At 47.5% G+C, this 21,957-nt stretch overlaps 1 protein-coding gene and 1 pseudogene across 4 annotated transcripts in view; both read left to right on the forward strand.

Annotated features, from left to right (window-relative positions):
* LOC119461864 (high mobility group protein DSP1) overlaps positions 1-21,696 on the forward strand; it is a 70,061-nt gene extending 48,365 nt beyond the window's left edge. For 3 of the 4 annotated variants that reach the window (XM_049672742.1, XM_049672744.1, XM_037723237.2), the window contains 3 exons: positions 4,832-4,970; positions 10,273-10,382; positions 15,864-21,696. In XM_049672742.1, coding sequence (XP_049528699.1) covers positions 4,832-4,970; positions 10,273-10,382; positions 15,864-16,433 — 819 coding nt within the window. In that variant the 3' untranslated portion in view covers positions 16,434-21,696. The remainder of the gene's footprint in view (positions 1-4,831; positions 4,971-10,272; positions 10,383-15,863) is intronic. The other variant, XM_049672743.1, reaches the window with a different exon arrangement.
* On the forward strand, positions 6,171-9,063 carry LOC125947609 (uncharacterized; annotated as a pseudogene).
* Positions 21,697-21,957: the final 261 nt, after the last annotated feature.

The following is a 21,957-nucleotide window of genomic DNA, read 5'->3' on the forward strand; positions in this document are numbered from 1 at the left end:
AGCACGTCTCTCACTTCAACGCGAACTATAAGTGGCGAAAACGCAGCGCGCGCTGTGGACTCTCTCCCCGTCGCAAATCGCTTTCAAGATAGGGCCAATGAGATCGTACCGCCGAAGTGGATCGTCACCGAATATGTCCTTTCGGTCCACTGAAACCCTTCCGCGTTGGTTTGCTGCCGAAAACTCTCTCCTTCAGTTTGGGCCAGTCCTGCATGCAAGTTAAGGATTCTCCGAATGCCCGTGATGCGGCCGATTTCCGTCCGTCTCTGCACGCATGATCAATTTCCTTTTAAATGCAGCATCATGGATGAACTCAGCGCTTCGTGCGATAGAGCAAACGCAGAAAACTGGAAGACAGACGGTTGCACACGTACTACAGCACATGGAGGAAGCTACAGCAGCTAGGCTCGAAGCGCGTACCAGGCAGCCATCTTGAAATGCCGATGGCGATATGGTAACGCAAATTTAGGGTCATACTCGATTCTAATGCGCACATAATTTTTGGACTCGTTCTATCGGGAAAAACTGTGCAATACAAGGGTCAAAATTCAGTGGGCAAACGCTGGGCGGTTGGTTCCAGAGGGTGGCCTTTAGATGCCCCACGTCATCAGGTGGCATGCTGCTTAACCAGAACACCATCCGCCACTCCCCACAAAATGCCTGCCCTGTGCCATTCACTAACCTAACCTATTTTTACATGTAGCATAGACTGTCTTCTCGTCGCAATCAGACCAAGACCAAGTGTGCCTATTTCTGCAATGAGCATATTAAAAAGCATCTTGAAGTCCTCGAGCAAAGTTTCTTACCTGCTAATACTGCAGTTAGTACTACAGTCGAAACCTGCGATAACGAAATTTCCAGGGAAAGCGAAAAAATTCGCTTTTGCAGAATTGCGTTGGCGAGAGATTGAAACAGAAAAGACAAGGAAATGACTTGCAAGACAAAAATTTATTACGAAAAGTCGGTAAGCTTACGTCGCCAAGCCTTGTCTTGCAGCAACTTGACAGCTGCACACTGCGAAAAGTTCTCCATTGCCATTGTCTTGGTCGTGCTTGCTGAAAAATGAATGAATTGTGTCCGAAAGTGTCTATCTCATGGGTTGGTAGTCATCATGATGTTTTGGTCCTTGGGGGTCGTGGGTGTCATTGGCTTTGCACACATCACTTATGATGGTCTTGTCGATCATCTCCTCGTGCACATTATCTTCGTCCGCACGAACAAACTCGTCGAGTCTGCAAATGGTGTAATAAAAAATTTATAACGTTAACGAGAAAACTCCAAAAAGAAAACATAAATGCTGCTTTGCACCTAGAGAACATAAAAGAAAATCGAAATATAAATTTTTAACAAGAAGGCTATATACACCATTCTTACAAGTATAAGCTTTCTATTTGTAGAAGTTTTTTATATACAGTCGACGTCCGATTTCCCGGACCCTCAAGGGACCGCGAAAATGTCCGGAAAATCGGGCAGTCCGGAAAAACGAATGCACGTGAAAACGCACCTTTTTGGTAGGTATTTTTCGCTGACGGAGAGGGTCACGGCCGGAGTACAAGATTCTCATTGCTATTCAGCCAATGCATCGTTTAGGTGGCTCTGAAAAGAGCCATTTATAAAAAAAAAAAAAAATACGACGTGGCCGGCGCTACCTCATAGGTCAGCACTTGGGCGCAAAGAAGTCGCTTATTTTCTTTTGCACGGTCCGCTTGCCCGCGATCATGTCTGCCTCAATTGCAGTCAACGTCATGTTGCCGCTGTACACCGATGACAGTGTCATCAGTGCTCGCGTCAACTCCGAGCTCGTTGGCTGTGTAGGAGCTGGCTCTTCGTTCTCGGTGTCGGTGTCTCCGTAACTTGACGAATGATTTCGTCATCGGTCAACTCCGCACATAGCTCGAGGTCTTTGTCAGCGTCAGCGAAGCCCTCAAAGGTTATCCCGGCTGGAATCGACACGCCGGCAGCACGCAGATCGTCGAAGGCAACGTCCGCGGATGGCAGTTCGTCAGTTCGTCCACGGAGGGCAGTTCGCGGATGGCAGTTCGTTCAAAGGCGCGGACGAAGACGAAGGAGCAGTCAGTGCCATCGCTGTAAACGGCGAATCCGCTCGACGAAAAGCGCAGCACGAAACAGCTAGGAACTCGGTGGATGCTGAAGGTCGGGAAACATGATCACTGAAGATAGCGCGCAGCAGCAAACGATCAACCGCAGACACGACCAGAGAGCTGGCAGAGCTGACAAAACAACACGTGAACGAACACAGTGAGGTTTGGCTTGGCTAAGCTACGGCTGGCAACGGATTGACACGTGCGGTTTCGAGGTTACGGCAGCCGCGGCGCGGTGCGGCGGTGCTGCTGGCCACACCTGCGATGCGAGTATGGTGGGTTCGAGGATATGAAAACAACCAAAATGGCGGCGTCGGTGGTGACTTTGGGTCGGCGGTTAACAGTAAAAAGTCCGGGAAATCGGATGGCGAAGGCTATAAGCGTCCGGAATTTCGGACTATTTAATACATTGACTCTATGGGGAACTTGACGGTGCCACAGATGAGTCCGGGAAATCAGGCATGTCCGGAATTTCGGGCGTCCGGGAAATCGGACGTCGACTGTACAGTAGAACCTCGTTGATACAATCCCCTTGCATACGATTCTCCGGCACCAGCGTTCACAATCGAGAACACAAAAGAAATTACCCAATAAAGTTAGGCTTATTTTTTACCGGTTTATTCATTCCCGAAAACAATTTTTCCTGGCAAACTTTTCTTCTGGTGCGTCGCCTGTTTAGACATAAGTGGGAACGACTGAGTGAAGGGAAGTGCAACGATGAAGTGAAGGGACATACAGATAAAGCCCCAGTGGTTTGTGCTTAGTGGTTGCCGCATAACACAGATGCATTGCAGCGAAGCTGAGTTTAGGCATGGTTGCGGGCTGCAATGGGAGCGAATGCGGCAGCTGTAATTGCATTCGCGGCCACTTAGCTGGCCTGATTGGCACTACCTGTTCAGTATGGGACGCGTTGGCTTCCACGAGTGGCGATGTTCTATTCCTGGCGCTTTTTCTATGCCAGACAACAGTCCTCGACTGGTGGTGCTGCGGTGAATCTTTGGTGCACGCACCAAAGATTCACCTCGATCCCTATACCTCGACTAGCGGTTTCAGTAACCGGCTGCCATTGTGCAACAATTTTAAGATCAGGTGTGCCTTATTTTCCCACTTTAATTAATGCCATTTCAAAGTTAGTTTTATGCTTTAAACACATGCAAAGTGAGCGCACCTGTGATTCAGAGGCATGCTAGACTGAGGTAACAGTCATGCATGCATCAGTGGTGTGTTCTAGCGTTTTTTTTTTTTTTTTCTGCATCTCGTTTCATTCGACTCGCGGGATGATTAAATTTTGTCAGTCTCGTTAGGGTTCAATTAACGGAAATCAACGGTAGCAGCAAACAGTCTTGGGAGGATGCCACAGAACGAAGGTGAAAAAAGCAGTTTCGTTTTGCCTTAGCTTAGACAAGATGGTGTATGGTGTGTTGCTGCAAGTCGCAGATGGCGCTTCCTGTTTTGAATACAGTCGGAACGCTTTATAACAAACTCAATAGTTCCTCGAAAAGAGGTCGTTAATCAGTAGTTCGTTATATATGGACTGGCCCTTAAAAAATGCTTAAAAATTAATGCACTGAAGCTGGCGTCAGCAGTTACAATTCAGCAGCACTTTGGCCTGAAAGCCAGATTTTCAGTGTCATATTTGTTCCTGGTGCCTTCCCGCACCTCGCTGCAAACATCCATCTAAAGATGGAAATGCGGCGTCGTTTCACTCTTTCAAAATGGCACCCAATTCTAATCACCTGGCGTTTCGAAACTGCAAGCACAGCCACCATTTTTTATATGAGAACTTGTGATATTTTACTACCTGCGGGACATGACTGTATTCTGCACACAAGAGCGGTGCATTCTGGTTGACCCGAAGTGCAAACTCGGAAAATGCTGAGGCATGTCGCCATTCTGCAAAGGTCTCGGCATTACAACTGCGGGCCAGCCACACGAGCCATGAGATTACGTTATCTCTATCGTTTCGGGCGTGAAGGAAATGCTATGTTCAAAAGGTAAAACATCACCGCTAACCATTATCAGCAATCGGCAACACGTAAATGCAGCACTGCCGAAGCGCGAGCTCTCTGTAATGGCGTAATAACTGCCATCATTTTGGAAAATGTTTCAAAGGGACGGCGTGGCAGCAGCGCGTGGTGCAGAGTTCTCGCCGACTCAGGTTGTGTAGGGCCGCGTCGACATGAACTCTTGAGTGGCCGTTCTCGTGGTGGAAAGATGGTTGTTCCAAAGCGTTGAAACTGGCGTAATGCACATGTGCCACACGGACAGTTGTGCAAAAACAATAGTGATGCCGCCGTGGGATCTGATATCGCACCGGCGCACGCGCCTGCACATGCTGTCTTACTGTACGTGGCACAATGCTGCCCTCCTATAGGCGTGCCTTGAAAACATGTTATTATGCGTGGCCTTCTTCACGGCGAAATCTGCGCGGGGCGGTCGTTCGCTCATCTTGAAGCCAGTGTCATTGCCACGGTTTGGCGCCCAGTTTGGTCGCAGTTTCGTGCTTTGGCACTTTTTTTACTGTCACCGGGTTCAAAGCGTTTGTTGTAGCAGTATGGTGATTTAAAAAACGTTCGTCATATCTGGAAGCCGTTTCCATAGGGAAGGTAAATGCCATGAAATGTGGTTGTTATGTCTGGGATCATTATCTGCCATTGAAGCTGGTGTCATGCCAAATGTGAGATGATGCTCTTACAAGTGCTGTCGCTGGTGTGTGTGTGCCTTTACAGATGGCTGTGTACAAGCCAGCCCGAGATGTCAACAAGCCTAAGCGCCCTGGCACTGCCTTCATGCTCTTCATGGGCGACTTCCGGAAAGAGATGGCTGGCAAGGAACCAGAGGGTGGTGTGGCCGCACTTGCAAAGTTGGGTGAGTGATGGTGTACTACAATATTCTTTGAGCGTCCGTCTTCAAGCAGTAAACATGCTGCGTTATACTTGAAAAGACTAGCCTGCTAGCACCCTTTCCTGGCATAGATTAGCTGCATCTGCTCCCTGAGTAGCATTCCTCGCTCACTGATGGGGGACACTTCCGCCAGATTTAGAGCCACATCTTGTGATGTGTCATCGACTGCACAAGCAGTGTGGCTATTAGCCCCTAGCACGACCTTGCATGGCGTTAGGGCCGTGCTAGCATCGAATGACGCTAGAGTAGCACCCCCTAGGTCATTTCAATACACTGATACCAAACTTGTTATTTTCATTCGTCATAGAAAAAATTACACCATCTTCCCGTAGGGGAACCCTGAGTAGTATGCGAAGCAGCCATGGGGTCGACTCAATTTCCCATTAGTTTTCAGTTCGTTTCCGTTAGGTTGAGGTACGTAGCTACCGTTATATTTACCGTGCGGTGCGGGAGGAGAATGAGAGGAGCAGAGCGCACGCGTCAATATACCGCGAGCTACAGTGGCGCCCCCCAGCGGAGTATGCAGCGCCTACCGTCGCGCCTCTAACCGAACCTGCTTCGCATTATCGCGCGTGGAGCCGCAGGTGTTGCCATTCGTTGTGCAATCCGGAGAGGAGGAATGCCGAGATTAAATGAGACAAGGAGATGAGGGGGAGGAGGATGCGCAGTAGGGGTGTGGGCGCCGCACGGCGGATGGGATGGATGGATGGAGGGAGTGACATAGCCCCGACCATAAAAGCCCTGTAAGACTTGAGTGCAGTGTCTGTTATCTGCTGGAGTCCGGGTGGTGCACGCGTACCTCCCGCAGTGTTCACTCTATAGTCGCAGGGTGTCTAGCGACTGGGAAAAGTCGAGGAATTTTTAGCCACCGGGAAAAGTCAGGAAATTGTCAAAGAATTCGTCAATCAAGTGAGACAAGTCGGGGAAAACTGTATTGGGGCCTGCCCACACTACTAATGACTCGCACAGCCGATCACTTTGGACGAAACGCTAGCGTCCGGGGAATGCAATTTCCATAGAAGGACGATGGTTGGTGTGCAAATTCCACGCTCAGTCTGCTTCTTTTTTTTTTTTTTTTTTTTTTTTTTCCCCATGTAGAATTCGGGGGGGGAACTGTATTGGGGCCTGCCCACACTGCTAATGACTCGCACAGCCGATCGCTTTGGACGAAACGCTAGTGTCAGGGGAATGCAATTTCCATAGAAGGACGATAGGAGGTGTCCAAATTCCACGCTCAGTCTGCTTTTTTTATGTATTTTTTATGTAGCAAATCTTGCTCGAGCCATTTTGGTCGCAAATCTTGAAGGCGATGCATTTTGGTAGCGAATATTGAAGGCAATGTTTTCTTACGACGTCAAGAGCCTGAATTGCATAATTGAAGTGGAACACGGCATGTTTTCGTCGTCACCTATTTTTGCGCCATCATTTGCACGAACTGACCTCTACTAAAATTAGTTTGCGCGTTCTGGCAGGGTAACGTAGCATATCGAGCCGAGCCACGACAAGCCGCACATAATAAATCCAACATGGCGATGCCCCTTTGTTGTACAGTGCGACTAGGCTCTACTATGACTGGGACTGTGAGAATTGTGAGCTTTGCGTTTTCCCGGAGTTCCTGCGTAGTGCGAATTGTGGTGTGCGACGATGTCGGCGACTAGGTGCTTCTGTGATTTGAGGTGAACATATACGTATATTTCTGCGACATCATATTCTGGAGAAAAGAAATCTGTTGGACATGCAGCATTTCAGACGCGAGTATCAGTGTCGTGCACCGCAAAATATTTTTCATCGAAGATGTCAGGAGGCAAGAAGTTTTCTTTTAATGCGGACTGGGCGAACCCAAATGTCTCAGACTATGCAAGTTGGATTAGGCCTGTGGAAAATGATCCGTACCAAGCCATGTGTACAATTTGACGGAAAACGTTTTTGCTGAGCAACATGGGTCACAGAGCTGTTTCAAGTCATGCCTCTAGCAAGAAGCACATTGCTGCATTGAATTTCCTCAAAAATGCTTCCCAGCTAAAGCTATTATTTTTTAAGAGCCCGACGAACGCCTCGCCTAGCAGTAGCACTGGATCTGCGCCTGCTGCTACCGAAGTTGCAGTGACTACAGCTCCTGTGCAAGTGTCAGTGGGTGGTTTTTTGTTTAAGAACAACGTGACTAAAGCAGAAATAATTTGGTGTCTCAATACCATAATGACACATGGATTCTTTCGTTCTGCGGCACTTTTTCCACTGATGTTTCTCACTTCTGAGGTGGCTGCAAAAGGTCAGCTTGGTAAAGACAAGGTAGGCTACACCATTTGCCATGGCATTGCGTCGTACTTTCGCAATATGTTGCTGCTGAGCCTCGTCAATGTGCCTTACCTGATAGTCTGTTTCAACGAGGCGCTGAACAAGGTCACCCAGAAACAGCAAATGGATGTTCTCATTAGGTACTGGGACGCTACTGACGACGGCGTGGACTCGCTACCCGACGTCTTGTTTCTTGAGTCACACGTGCGCTAAAGACTTGGCGTCAGCTTTTCGAAAAGCGGTGCAGGAAATCAAAGGATCCAAAATCCTGCAAGTGTCCATGGAGGGCCGTATGTCAATTTTAAGTTTTTGAGGTCTCTGAAGGAAGAGCTTCGCGAGTCAGATGAGAGCCATATCCTCGACATAGGAAGCTGTGGCATCCATGTAATCAATGGTGCTTATAAAGCTGGCCACGTTGCATCTGGCTTGGATTTGATATCATTTCTTTCAAGCGCCTACAACCTGTTCAAATGTGTTCCTGCACGTCGCGCTGACTTCGTCAGCCTCACGGGGTGCTCGAAATTTCCCATGAAGTTCTGTGCAGTGAGGTGGCTGGAAAACAGTACTGTAATCTGTAGGGCACTGGAGATTCTGCCACACCTCATTGTACTACAGTCGACGTCCGATTTCCTGGACCCTCAAGGGACCGCGAAAACGTCCGGAAAATCGGGCAGTCCGGAAAAACGGATGCACGTGAAAACGCACCTTTTTGGTAGGTATTTTTCGCTGATGGAGAGGGTCACGGCCGGAGTACAAGATTCTCATTGCTATTCAGCCAATGCATCGTTTAGGTGGCTCTGAAAAGAGCCGTTTATATATAAAAAAAATAAAAATACGACGTGGCCGGCGCTACCTCATAGGTCAGCACTTGGGCGCAAAGAAGTCGCTTATTTTCTTTTGCACAGTCCGCTTGCCCGCGATCATGTCTGCCTCAATTTCAGTCAACGTCATGTTGCCGCCGTACACCGATGACAGTGTCATCAGTGCTCGCGTCAACTCCGAGCTCGTTGGCTGTGTAGGAGCTGGCTCTTCGTTCTCGGTGTCGGAGTCGTCGGAATCCTCCGTAACTTGACGAATGATTTCGTCATCGGTCAACTCCGCACATAGCTCGAGGTCTTTGTCAGCGTCGGCGAAGCCCTCAAAGGTTATCCCGGCTGGAATCGACACGCCGGCAGCGCGCAGATCGTCGAAGGCAACGTCCGCGGATGGCAGTTCGCGGATGGCAGTTCGTTCAAAGGCGCGGACGAAGACGAAGGAGCAGTCAGTGCCATCGCTGTAAACGGCGAATCCGCTCGACGAAAAGCGCAGCACGAAACAGCTAGGAACTCGGTGGATGCTGAAGGTCGGGAAACGTGATCACTGAAGATAGCGCGCAGCAGCAAACGATCAACCGCAGACACGACCGCAGAGCTGGCAGAGCTGACAAAACAACACGTGAACGAACACAGTGAGGTTTGGCTTGGCTAAGCTACGGCTGGCAACGGATTGACACGTGCGGTTTCGAGGTTACGGCAGCCGCGGCGCGGTGCGGCGGTGCTGCTGGCCACACCTGCGATGCGAGTATGGTGGGTTCGAGGATATGAAAACAACCAAAATGGCGGCATCGGTGGTGACTTTGGGTCGGCGGTTAACAGTAAAAAGTCCGGGAAATCGGATGGCGAAGGCTGTAAGTGTCCGGAATTTCGGACTTTTTAATACATTGACTCTATGGGGAACTTGACGGTGCCACGGATGAGTCCGGGAAATCGGACGTCGACTGTATTTGTGCTGCAGTGTAAAGAAAAAGCGCACAAGAGGCCAACGTGGTCATGCTACAGAGTGGTCGAAGAGACTCTGTAGCATGACCACGTTGGCCACAGAAGAGACAGCAAAGCTAGCCTTTGCTCTTTCTATTGCTGAGGAATTGGAACCCTTTCTGCGTGAATTTCAGACGGATAAACCGATGGTTCTATTCCTATCAGCAGCACTAGAGAGCATTCTGCATTCACGGCTGTCAAGAATTGTAAACGGGAAGTTCTCGATGCTGCCGACACGATCGCCAAGTTGATGAAGATAGACGTAAGCATACCAGAAAATGCAATAAATGTAGCCGCATTCAACCTTGGGTTTTCGGCAAAAAAGAGCTCCGCAAGGACAAGAAGTTGTCACAGCTTGCAATAATGAATTTTTTAAATGCTTCATATTGACACGTATACATGTTTATCTTTCACCGGTGGCCGCTTTCCACCGGCTAACAAGTGTTAAACGTTATCGCTCGGCGCAGGACGCGCCTGCATCGGAAGCTTCTCGAACGTTATCGATGCTTCTATCCTTCGTCTGTGGTCACCGACGCTCATGTAATCCGATTGTATGAGCGACGCGAATTGTCCAGAACTTTCTGGAAGACATGCGGGCATCAGGGATTAATCTGGAACCTTTGATGACTCAGGTATAAAAGCCGACGCGTTTCGCCGCTGATCAGATTTTCGACGATCTGATCAGCCTCCACAGCACCTTGGACACCATCAGCGCGGCCATTAGCTCTGTAGCAATATCGTAACTTTGCCGCCTATGTAGAGGGCAGCGGTGAAATTGCTACGTGGTGTTCATTTTAAAACAACCCGTTGAGGGCGCCTAAATTTTGTTGTACAGGCCAGTTCGTTGTAGTTGTCTTTGTTGTTCAAGATGCATGTGGCCGGGACATAATCAATTCTTTGTTATACAGGCCATTTTGCTGCTTGATTATGTTTGTCTCCTCCTGCACTGAGAGTACACTTTTTATGGTATTGTAGAATGGTAATTTGGTAACACAACTCATAGAGTCCCTTAGAGTTCCTCAGCGGTTGCTTCGTTGGTCTCTTGGGTACAGTGCTTTGGTGAACAGAGATTGTTTTATCTATGATGACAGAATGTGAAACTGCCATGTAGTGCCACCATTCCTGGCCGCATGTTGGGCACACTCTTCAGCAAGGCCTTTGTTTTTCTTGCCCAGGTGGGGAAAGGTGGCGGGGCATGTCAGAGGAGGACAAGCGGCCTTATGTCGAGAGGCAAAACGAGGAGAAGATCAAGTACGAACAAAACATGGAGGACTACAGGCGCAAGGTAAGTCACTTCTAGTTTGGAATGGGCAGGCCATAGCAGGGTTTGTACACTTCCTTTAAATCCTGGAAAAAAAGACTCAAGGGCCTTTACAACTGCTTGAATACCTTGAAAACTGGGGTGGTAGGTGACTTCTGAACCTTCAAAGGAGCAAACTCTGCATCGGAACTATGCCATGGACATTGCCTATCGTGTCCTGGACGTTTTCTTTTCAGTGTTACTAAGTGATGCAATGCTGCATGTCCACACCTAACGACAGGCTTGTTTAAATTGCAGTTGCAGGAAACGAACCCAGATGAAGCGTCCAAGCTGTACACTATTTCTTGACAATTACCAAAGTAGGGATAATGATAATGGCTTCAAATTAGTTCTGGCAGGTGACCTGATTATCGACCTACTTAAAAGTTACTGCACAAGAAAGGGAATTGAGCAGAACCCTTGATGTAAATGATTTCTCAAACGTAACAACTGTACCCACAAGAATTTTCGTTTTGACTCAGTAAGCGCGTCGATAGCGACTACGGTTTGATCCGCAGTAGCAGCAAACGGAAGTTTCGTTTTTACTCGGTGCGTGTGTCGGCCGCGCGCCTTATCAAGAACCAGCAGAGGTCCAGCAGCCGACACTACAATTTTCGTTACGTCAAGTACCAGCCCAGTGACTCTAAATCCGGACCCCAATACGCCGACCCAATGAGGACTTGGTGCAAAACTTTTGCGCTGCTATTTCGTACCCTACAAGATCATCTGACATATTGGCGCACTGAGGTTGTGCTAGACGGCATTTTGCAAACATAGCGGCGCCACTCACAGCCTGAAATAGTCCATGTTGTGTGCCTGAGGCCCTTCTACAGCCGAACCCACTTATAACGACCACATTTAGGATTTTCTGACCATCCTTATGGAAACTGCTTCCAGATACAGTGCAGTATACATATAATGATATATTGGGTATAACGATCAGTCAACTTACCATTTTGTGACCGCAGGAAAATCGGTAGTTTTCGGGTAGTCTGGGAAATTTTTTTTTTTTTTTTTTTTTTTCCTGGGGGGGGGGGGGGCAGCAGCAGGATATGATTCATGGTGAAGTGTGTGGTATGAAATTGTCTTTCCAATGGTATAATTTCAAACAGATTTATTTAACATAGTAAGAAAAACAAAGTGATTCCACTCCTGCGCCAAAGTGCGCCACTTGGGATTTACTGCGCCATCCTGATACAATCGACGAAAATTGCGCCTAACTGCGCCAAACAGTTTCGGATTTGATTGCACCACCGGGGAATTAAAACGTTCAACGTGACGATAGGGCGAGCCTTAGTTGCAACCTTAGCTGCAAACAGGAGACGAGAAAGCTCTAGCGCGTACGTCCCTATTAAGGTCACTGGAACCTGGAAAGTACCGCAGCCCTTTTCTCTAATTAGCCGCCGCGCCGCCGATTGGTCAGTTGCCGTCAGGTGATCACTTTTCACTATAGATGGCGGATCTAAGCCGCGCCGGAGGAGATAAGCAGAAAGACATCGCTCGCACACGCCGCGCGTACGAGTCATCAACGAGGTCAGATTTTGCATAATTTAGTGTATATGTAACTTTCGTAGACTTATAACAAAACGAAAGGAAATGCCCGGGTGCTGCACGTTTGGGTGCAGCAACCGCCGGGAGTCCGGGAAAGCGCTTTTCGCGATACCAGTTAAGCGGAAAGAGCGACAGCAAGCGCCGTGCTATCTCTGGCTGCACCGGATAAAGAGCGACAAGTTCACTCCCACTTAGTGAACTTGTTGAAATCGCAAAGCTGAGAAGCTCCTTGCAGTATTTCATCGAACTCCCTAAATGCCATAATGTGATGGAAAAGCTTCTTCGCGCATTTGCTTTGAAGACTGCGGTTTGCCTTGAGTAAACAAAGCGAGGAGATGCTCAGAAATATTCAGAACCGAGCAAAATGTGGCTCGAAGAATGACGGAATACGGGCGGCTGTGTCACAAATAGCAAAAGTGTAGTGAGAAGATCGATCGACTTGTCATTGTTGAAAATAAAATATAGATTTTCTCGTGTGTAGTTTCAAACAACACGAACATGACCTCGTTAATTCTGTTTTAGCATCCCTTTTCTTGGAGTGCAGTCAGGGACCCTTTATTTTCGTAGAAATAGATCTGGATGAAACATTTCGTGCGCGGTTAAAGCAGTAGCCACGTTAGAAAGCGATAACCACGCGTATAAACGATTTTGTGGCAGCGCTTGATACCTAGTCATCCGGAAAAACAAATCTTGTGTGACACACGAGCATAGGGATCGCTTTGCATTTAGAACGGGTGGCGCACAGTTGAATGCTTCACTTTCCGAGTGCAGTAGCCGACCGATTTTCCGGACTTCTCGCGGGGGCTGGGAAAACTAGCAATATACGAAATGATATCAATTTGTGTCTTTGTGTGTCGCATACACACAAGTGCATTTTTTTCTCCACGAGATCTGCAATAGATGGAAATGTTCACGAAGCTTCTCGTGAGAATATAAGAATTATTCAGGTAATTGAATGTAAATTGCATCTCGCTTTTTCGAAATACTTCAGGATGTGAAAAATCAGCTGCTCCAAGCTGCTCCAAAATGAAATTTCTGATGCTCCAAAAATTGCTCCAAATCATAAGTCCGCAGTAGCATCACTGAAAACATCAAAACAAAAAATCGCAACAAAAAACAAAATCGATCCAAACATATGCTGCTTTGCACAGAAAAAAATATTTTTATAAAATCGAAAAATACATTTTCAACAAAAGGGCGATATGAAATAAGCCTGCAAATATAAGCTCTGTATTTATAACAAGCGTCCACGCATCTGGTACCTGGTGCGACATTCCAAGGATGAGTGCTTCGATGAAAACGGAAAGCGGGTGTATTCAATAACCGTTGAAGCGTTAGAATCGAGTAATACGGTAAGCACAAGTTTTTCGGGAATTTGTCAATTTCGTTATATGCAGGTTTAACTGTATCACTTCTGCTTTGCTATTTAGGCGAACGCAGCGCCGCCGTCATTTTCGGCTACGCATAAGGAAATTGTCTACGCAGCTGCCCAGGGTATCACAACGCTAGGGTCCGATTCTCCCTGTAGTTTCTCTCCACTTTCGTCTGCCGGTTTTTCCTGTGGGCAGCACTGGGCCGCCTCCACATGCTCATCGGAAGTTTTCTTACGTTCTTTGTTGGCTTCGGCGCTCCAGTGCATGGTGTAGTGCGTCCTTTACGTAGTTGTCGACAATGGCGTTGAGTAAAGAGCGCAAGAAATACCTTCCAAGTCTTTTTAAGGCAGTATACCGCAGAGTTTGGCTGTATTGTGGCATCGCGGAAAGGCGAGCGTCGTGCATTTTGCACTGTTTGCAATTGCGACGTTTGCATTGCGACAGCTCAGCAGCACTGTAAAAAAAATCGTACCCAATTCCACGCACTAATGTCTGACACGACCCTCGGACACAGTTTTTTGGCGAAGTGTCGCAGCGGCGAACATTGTTGCGCACGACAGTACTCCAGGGACTTCTTGAATAGGGTGGCGTCAGCCACATCGAAGATTTAGTGATAGTGACCAGTTATGTAGGTGGTTGGTGGTTTCGAAACAAAAATTATATAAAACCTGCTCCGTTGTAAATAAAAAATGCAGTCATGGAAAATATGTGTAAATATTGTAAGACAATATTGTATATATTGTAGACATTGTATATTGACAGTGGCCCGTCTTGTAACACTGACCTAGGGTGGCCAGACTTTGATGTGAGTCAGGGCTAAGCCTGACTTAGAGACCTTAAGACGGAGCTAGGCTCCGAGACCTAGATAGAGTGTACAGTCGTTTCTTGTTTACATGCGCATTTTTTGGTAGTTTTGTATTAGTATTGAGTGAGCATTTTTAGTGAGCAGTCTTTAGTTTTGTGTGCCTTACGCTTTTCCCGATCTTGTTCATATTAAATCCTTGTTTGCTGTGTTGCCAGTCGTATCTCTTCTCCATCGGGGGTAACACCTCCGTGCAACCCTTCTGCTCCCAAATAGTGGTGACAATAAGGTGAAGGTGAAACTTCCACGAGAGCAAGTGCAGATACAGTCGACAACCGATATTCGGACTTCACGGGGAACGTAAATAAGTCCTAACTATCGAATGTCCAAAAAAACTAATGTGCCCAAAAAGAAAAGATAATTTTATTTACGTTTTAATGACCCTGTGCTAGGAAGTGGTCGATTCGCTACTACACGCACTTCTGCTTACGTGCAACCAAGTACACCTATATTTCTGCCGGATTTGTCGCTGTACGCTCATGTAAGGACTGCAAAGGCTCGAGTCAGATCCACAAGGCACATCAACATCGTCCGAGTTAGAGTCGCTGTTTAATGGTGGGAGAACTTGCTCAATTATTTCGTCATCGTTCAGTTCCGCACACAACATGGCGCTGTCGACGTCTGCAAAGTCTTCAAATGTAACGGCGGCAGGAATCGGCACACCGCAGCCTATCAGGTGATCAATGATGTCCGCACTTGAGCTCGTTGTGGTAGGCGGTAGTTCAGGCTCTTAGTTGTGGAGTCGGGGTCATTCGAACTGCGACTCAACTCATTCGGACTCGGACACCGTTTGTGCCGTTTGACGCTGATAACTGTCGATAACTTCACGAAAAATACTTCTTGGAGCACTAATTAAACACCAACTAAACAAACAGAATGGCGAGAGCTGCCCATGCACTGGGATGCGGGAATAGGATGTGATGATCACGATGTTGATGCAACCTCACAATTAAGGCAAAGCCACCAAGATCAGCATTTGTAATTTAATCTTGGGTGTAGTGCTGCTACCGAGGTCTCGGGGATTACCGTTTCACGTGTAATCTCTGAGGCCATACTTCCATGTCTCATTGAGGCCGCCAGAGGAGATAATGGGGGCAGAATCCACACACGCTACAGTCACAGACGGAGTCCGGAATATCGGTCGACTTTACAAATTAAATCTACGGGGCCATTGGCGGTGCCGCAAAACTTTCCTCTGAATTAACGAGCATGTCCGGATTATTGTTGTCCGATTTATCGGTAGGCGACTGTATAATTTCAGCGCGCTTTTTAGAGGTAGATTTTTTTTATCGCGAGTAGCAATATCGTTTCGTAGCTAGAAAGCTGTGTCCGGCAGCTTTTTTCTTTTTTTTTTTTTTTTCTCCCTGTAACGGCAGTCCTGATATAGCGATGATCTGTTATAGGGTTCGGATTTTTCGTTTTTGCTATTGTTATCAGTGTGCTGCACTGGCCGTGCGGGCAGCCAGGGCCTTGTTGCACCAACCTGTCCCCCCGCTCAGTGAAAGTGGTTATGTTGAAATCGTCTGTAAACGCATTTCGTTATATTGAGGTTATATATGATGTTCCATGGACAATAATTTATAGAAAGTTAAGTAGTTACATTGAAGTTCATTATATCAGGGTTCTTTTTGCCCAATTTGTGATGTATGTGAGCATGAGCATGTGCCTGTCATCCCTCAGCAGCAGACAGCCGAGAGCCAAGCAGCCAAGCTGCAGCAACAGCAGCAGCAGGCGGCAGCGGCAGCTGCTGCAGCAGCAGCGCAGGGCGATGACCAGGGTGGCGGCACCCGTGACCAGCAGCAGCAGCAGCAGCACGACAACGGTGGCGATTCAGAGTCGGGCGAGGACACTTTCCATGGCAACCAGAGCCACTCGAACCCACCGTCGGGTGGCTCGACACCCAGTCCCGGTGGCGGTGGTGCCACGACGCACTCCGAGCACACGGACGAGTCGCAGCAGGGCGCCGCACCGCCCACCTCATCTGCGGGCGGGTCGGCCACTGCCTCAGAGCGCGGTGGCAGCAACGCGGGCGGCTTGCCGTCGCTGGCGTCGCCCCTGTCACTGGCGCACCCACTGGCTTCGCTGGGCTACCAGCACTCTCTGGCCAGCTTTGGCATCACTTCGGGTGGGTTTGGTGGCTCGGCGCATGCTGCGCACGTGGCTGCCTCGACTGCCGCTTCGGCCTACCTGCCTGGGAATGCGGCCACCTACTCGCAGGCCCACCTGCCTGGGCCGTACAGCTGGACCTGAGCACTGGGCTCCCAAGGGGGGAGCGACGGAGCGGGGCGCCTCGTATGCAACTTGTAGTCTCTTGTCCTCGTCTCTTCTGTCGTCGGCCCACCGCCTCCTCCCCTGTCCCCCCCTTCTCAACTCAATGGCAAAGAAGGCCCTTCACCTGCGGCGTGAATCTCGCTCGCAGTGTGCCTCAGCAGCCCTTGTGTGCAAGGTGCCTGTGCAGCGAGCCGTTTTGGAAGCCACAGCCGAAGTGCTTTGCTCGTGTGCCAAGATCCAACAGCTGGACTGGGAAGACGTCAAACCACGCTATGGTCCCTGCCCGGGTGTTGTTTGGGAAAACTGCGGGGAAAGCCATCTCTGCGAGGCCCACTTTGGGGAAGTGCACTTGATGCGTGGACCAAACAGGAGTGGAGACTTTCGTTTTGTGTTTGCCTTCTATTTGAGCTCGCTGCTTTCATTGCCATCACGTGCTTAGCGGTTTCCTCATCTACATTGCGATCAATTGATTGCCATCTTGGCTGTGTTGTTAGGGGTCTGCCAGCTGCAAAGCTGCTTACCTTTGTGGTGTCATTATGGCCTTGTTCTTTTGTCACACACAGATACTTGTAAAAAAAATGCTGTCCTTGTGTCTCGACTTGAATTTGTCGTTAAGATCATTTTTCTTAGCTATTTCCAAGTGAAAATTGTCTCATCATTCTTGCAACCTAATTTATTGCTTACAATTCGTGAAGAGTTGCCGGTGCACTGTAGCATTATTTTAAATGCAAAAGAATATATTGGCAATGCATTGAACTGCATGAGGAGAGCTGCATTTGCCATCTTGCTCTTTTGTTTCGTGAGATGTCTGGGGCCATTTGCATAGCCACGATGGTTTTATTCTTGTTTCTTATCGAGGCTGTCAGTGAACTGCAGTGCCATTCCTCATAAATGGCTGCCTCTTTTATGTGCCTAGCTTTTTTCTGAATTGCTGGGGCCACCCCGCCAGAGCAGGGCCACACACTTGCCTTGCCACGCAGTTATGTAAGAGCTCAGCTAATTGTGTCTAATAATATTCTGCTCGTGCAAATCGCTTTAAAACACGGGGCAAGTTACTTAACACGCTTTTTATTCCCCCATATTTTATTCCGGTATCGCACTCTGCTGTTCTAAGCCAAATGAGCACAACTCTTTCTCGGCAAGAACATTTTGTTGTAAAAGGCATTGTGGAAAACAATTACACGCAGGTGCACATATTTATGCTTCCAGTAGTTTTCCAAGACCAGCTTGTGTGCGTGTTGTGGGTGCGCCTCTCTTGGAGGAGATTTGGGGGGGTGAATATAATTGATGGGGGCTGCACACAAATGCTCTGAGAGCTTTTAACAATGAGAGATTAATCAGCTGGCAGAACTGTTGGCAACCTTGTCTTGCCGCTGCGGCACAGCCTTAATCTTCGGCAGAGAGAGTGCGTGAATGTGTGGAGCAGAACTTGTTTGCAAAGTGCCGAGAATGGTGCGTGAAGGTTGCCAGCTTTGTGAGAAGAAACTAAGCAACCTTTGTGAACAAGGCTCGGTGATCTGCCACCCCCAGCTTCAATTCAAGGCGTGTCTTCGAGAGAAGGCACATAGTTGAGTTCCCTCCTCTTGAGGTGAAATGGCAGCAGTGTACGTTCGGTGTGTGAACTGATAAGTATAAAAAAAATACTCAGACATTTTTACAGCGCTTGCATATTGATCTGCCACAAAAATCGTAGATTGAAATGCAAGGGGACACTTTTATTGGGACATGTTCATACGCACATTGTTGTCAGTATTTTTTCTTTTGTTTTGGTTTTCTGTTGACTGCATTTTTTTTTTTTGGTACATGTTAGAAGTGTGGTGTATTTTTTTCTTTATAACGTTTTGTATAGTTGCTTGTTTCGCTAAGTGGGATGCGTAATGAACAGCCATAGTTGAGATTTTCTTTTAGGAGATAAACAGATAGACAAAAACTGCATAGAAAGGATCACAGTAAATGTTGTCATATGGCTCTTTTTTATTTTGTCTCGCATTGGATGCATGTTGCTTTTTGCCATAGACATTGCATGTCTCAAAAGTAATGTGGAAAAAGCGTTTTTTAAAAAGCTTGCTCGGTTGGATCTGTGTAGTGTGTAGGTTATGCAGGGGCTTTGTGAGCTTTCCACAATATCCTGTCAAGTATAGACCTACACCATGTTCGTAAACAGCAGTAGGCACCGTCGATACATTTTGGGCCCTATAGCGACGTCGCGTAGGCTCCACCCATGTTCGCCGCCACCGCTTGCGGATGGCGCACTTTTTTTCTTTTTTTGAATGAGGTTGGGTTGGAGGGAGCTAAAACCACGCTTTCATTATGAAGCACACAGTAGTGGGGGCGCCGGATTAAGTTTGACTACGTGAGGTTCTTTAATGTGCACTCAGTGCGTGTTCTTGCATTTCGCCCCCATCGGGATACGGCCGAACGAGACGCTAGGCCTAGCTCACTGATCGCTGCAGTGACGGCCGACAGCGCTTGTGACCTGGCCTGCTGCTCATCATAGTGCACTTATTTTTGACTACACGATTAATGTGGGCTTAAATGAATTGGTTATGTAGGTGTCGTTGGTGCGAATAGCAAACGAAACGTAGTCCCTGAAAGCCAGCCGAAATGCCGTCGTATCGTTGCTCCCGATCGCGCCAGTAGTTTAGTGCTAGGCACTGTTTCATGTTAACAATAAGCTGTAGCCGATTTCTACGTCACCGTGAGCGGTGATAGAAGCGATCGCCTCGGTGATGGGACTGGCGAGGTACCGGCCCTACGGCGCCTGTGTAGGCCAGCGTAATATGAGCTAGCTGTTGTACGTGGCCGTCCGATCGCTCCAACTGTATATTTTATTTCGCGCTCGAAATCTAATTGACACGTTTAGTCACGTTTATGACATCCACACTGCAATAAATGCAGCTGTGACTGTGCTGCCAGTGGACGTGTGATAGGATATCTATACGGCTGGTGGCTCAATTCTTTTAGATGAAAACGAATTCGAATGTGATGTGCTTTGTAGGGCATCTGCTCGCTCGATCTACATTCAAGGCTAATGCTAATCTAGCTTTCCCACAGTGCGCCAAGAAATTGTAATGACATGCTAATAACGATCCTAAGATCGTATATATAGGTTGGCTAATGCACGCCAATCAAAATAAAAGAGAAGATTAACAGTTACGAAATGTTTTGCGCATAATGGATGATCGGGCATCGGAATCCAACTTTCGCTTTTTACCGCGGCGGCCCATTGCTTGCGACGGTTTTCATCAACAGGAAACCTATGAAAACTTTAGCCTCGTGCATATTTCGACGCAGCTCAGCTCGTCCACATACTGCATTTCTTTCATTGTAAAATCATAGAATAAAGACCTCACAGATGGAACCGCACAACCACCCGCGAAACCCAGCGGCTGCTGTGGTAGGCGCGACACGGGCGGCGGCTCGGCGGCGGAGTGCCTACCAAGCGAAACTAAATTCCGACGACAGTGCCACCGCATTTTCGTGACGTAGCACTGTGGTGTAGGTCTATACGTTTGAATCCGCGGCCATTATTATTTGTTTTTGCACATTGAGAGCTCTTCTTGGGGAGAGCTGTGGTGCTTTTGCAGGCTTGGGTTGCCTTCTTAATGGTGCAGTTTCACTGAACGGCTGCATTGAGTTAGCAAGCGTGCATTGACTAAAAGTACATCTGTGCCACTAACTCTTTCCTTACCGTGCCATATGGAATTGTGACAGCTTGATGCATGATCTTTTAACATGCTGTCTAACATTGACTTGGGCATCTTTCAGTGCGCGGCTCCAGGCACTGCACGGGTTCAATTAATATCTAGGTCTGGCGTCATATTCATCAATCTCTGGCGCATGGGAGAGTTCAAACTGTCTGATACACCTTAAGTATGCCAGCAGCTCGGCATGTAGCCGCTACACATGTGAGCACTGTTGCAGTGCATACATTGTGTTTCCATTGGCCCAATTTTCAGGAATGACTACCTGTGCATCTTGTTTCGGGGTGGTTTGGGTTTGATATGGATGCCCTTTTTGTTCCTTGACAATCTGTTTTCTTATTGGTGTATGCAAAAATGTGCCAAAGCGCACTAGCTTATGAAATTTGACCCTCCCTTGGTTCTCCCTTGGTTGGGTACCTTTTGCTTAGCCTATTTCATCCACGAGACATTTTCTGCTGCTGCAAAAAAGAAAACAAATGCAGGACAGTGTTGGGCTCATTGTTTGTCCCCTTTTTAAACAGCTACTTCACTGCAGAGCTGTGGCCAACCTCAGTGTCCAGTAGACATCACGAAACGTTTTTAGTTAAAAAAAGTTGAGACCATGGTGCAGTACATATTTTTCTACATTTCAGACTTTTTTTGTGTGTTGTGCTTTTCAACTGCACCGTGCACAATTTTTTAAAATTATTATTATTTGTTCAATTTTTACTCTTACATATAATGGATTTGTACTAGACACTTTTTTTTACTGCTAACATATGTCAGATCCATTCAATATGCCAGCAGCTCGGCTACAGTATTATATCTGCATATATTTGGTGGCTAGTCTTGAAAGGAAATTTTGAAAATTGGTGTGGAATGGAAAGAACACATTGCAACAGTGATTAGATCGTTACTTGAAAGCCCTTTTGGGCATGCTCTCCGGAGGCAAGGTTGTGCTTATGTGTTTGTCGTCAGCCAGCACAGTGCAGGTTAGCCCAAGAAATCGTAGCCATGCACAGTCTGCAAAAGGCGCAGGGCATTGTGTACGATAGACGCAGCCAACTGATATGTGAATTTTTTTTTGACATTTTTATTTCCATCACTGTATAAAGCGCGCAGAGCAAGCATTTCTCGCCTCTCTTAGTCCTTGAATGAGTGAAGTGACCTCTGAAATAAAAACTGTTTGAGGTCAACTTCTAAAGTGTCTTGAGTACGTGTCAATGCTTTGTTGTTGTACATAGTGTGTGTTTTTGGATCATCCCACTACGTTTGGAGCACCTCGAGTGATTTTATCTCTTCCTTCTTGTTTTAAAAAAAAAAACTTTTTATCGGCATGTGCGATTGTTCATTTATTGCGCATGTGGTTTCGCATTTGTGGAGCTCGTCCCGCCTCACCTGTTGACAAAAACATTTGCAACATTGCTTCCCTTAAACATATTTTTCTTCTCTGGGAAGAAATGGTATTCTGTGAGTAGGCATGTATGCATCTGTGTGAAGCAATTTCGAAATTCACAAGGAACGTAGTGCTAATAAAACATCTTTTTTGGTTAAAACATTGCCAGTGTTTAAAAGTGTTCCACCAAGTGTTAACATCAGCCTTAACAAATGGCAACTGTTTGGGCAGCGTTGCTCTTGGCGAGTGCCATCCCCCCCACTTCCCTGACATGCATGAAAAGGGGGGCCTCTGAATGAAAAACCACAAAACGTGACTCGAAAGTTTTCCAAGGCCTGACAAGAGGCACAGCATGTGGTGGCACACAAGTAAAAGGACATTTAAGAAAAAGATAGATGGAACCGTCTCTGTACCCATGACAAGT

This window comes from Dermacentor silvarum, chromosome 8 (genome assembly GCF_013339745.2).
Source record: "Dermacentor silvarum isolate Dsil-2018 chromosome 8, BIME_Dsil_1.4, whole genome shotgun sequence".
NCBI classification, from domain to species: Eukaryota; Metazoa; Arthropoda; class Arachnida; order Ixodida; family Ixodidae; genus Dermacentor; species Dermacentor silvarum.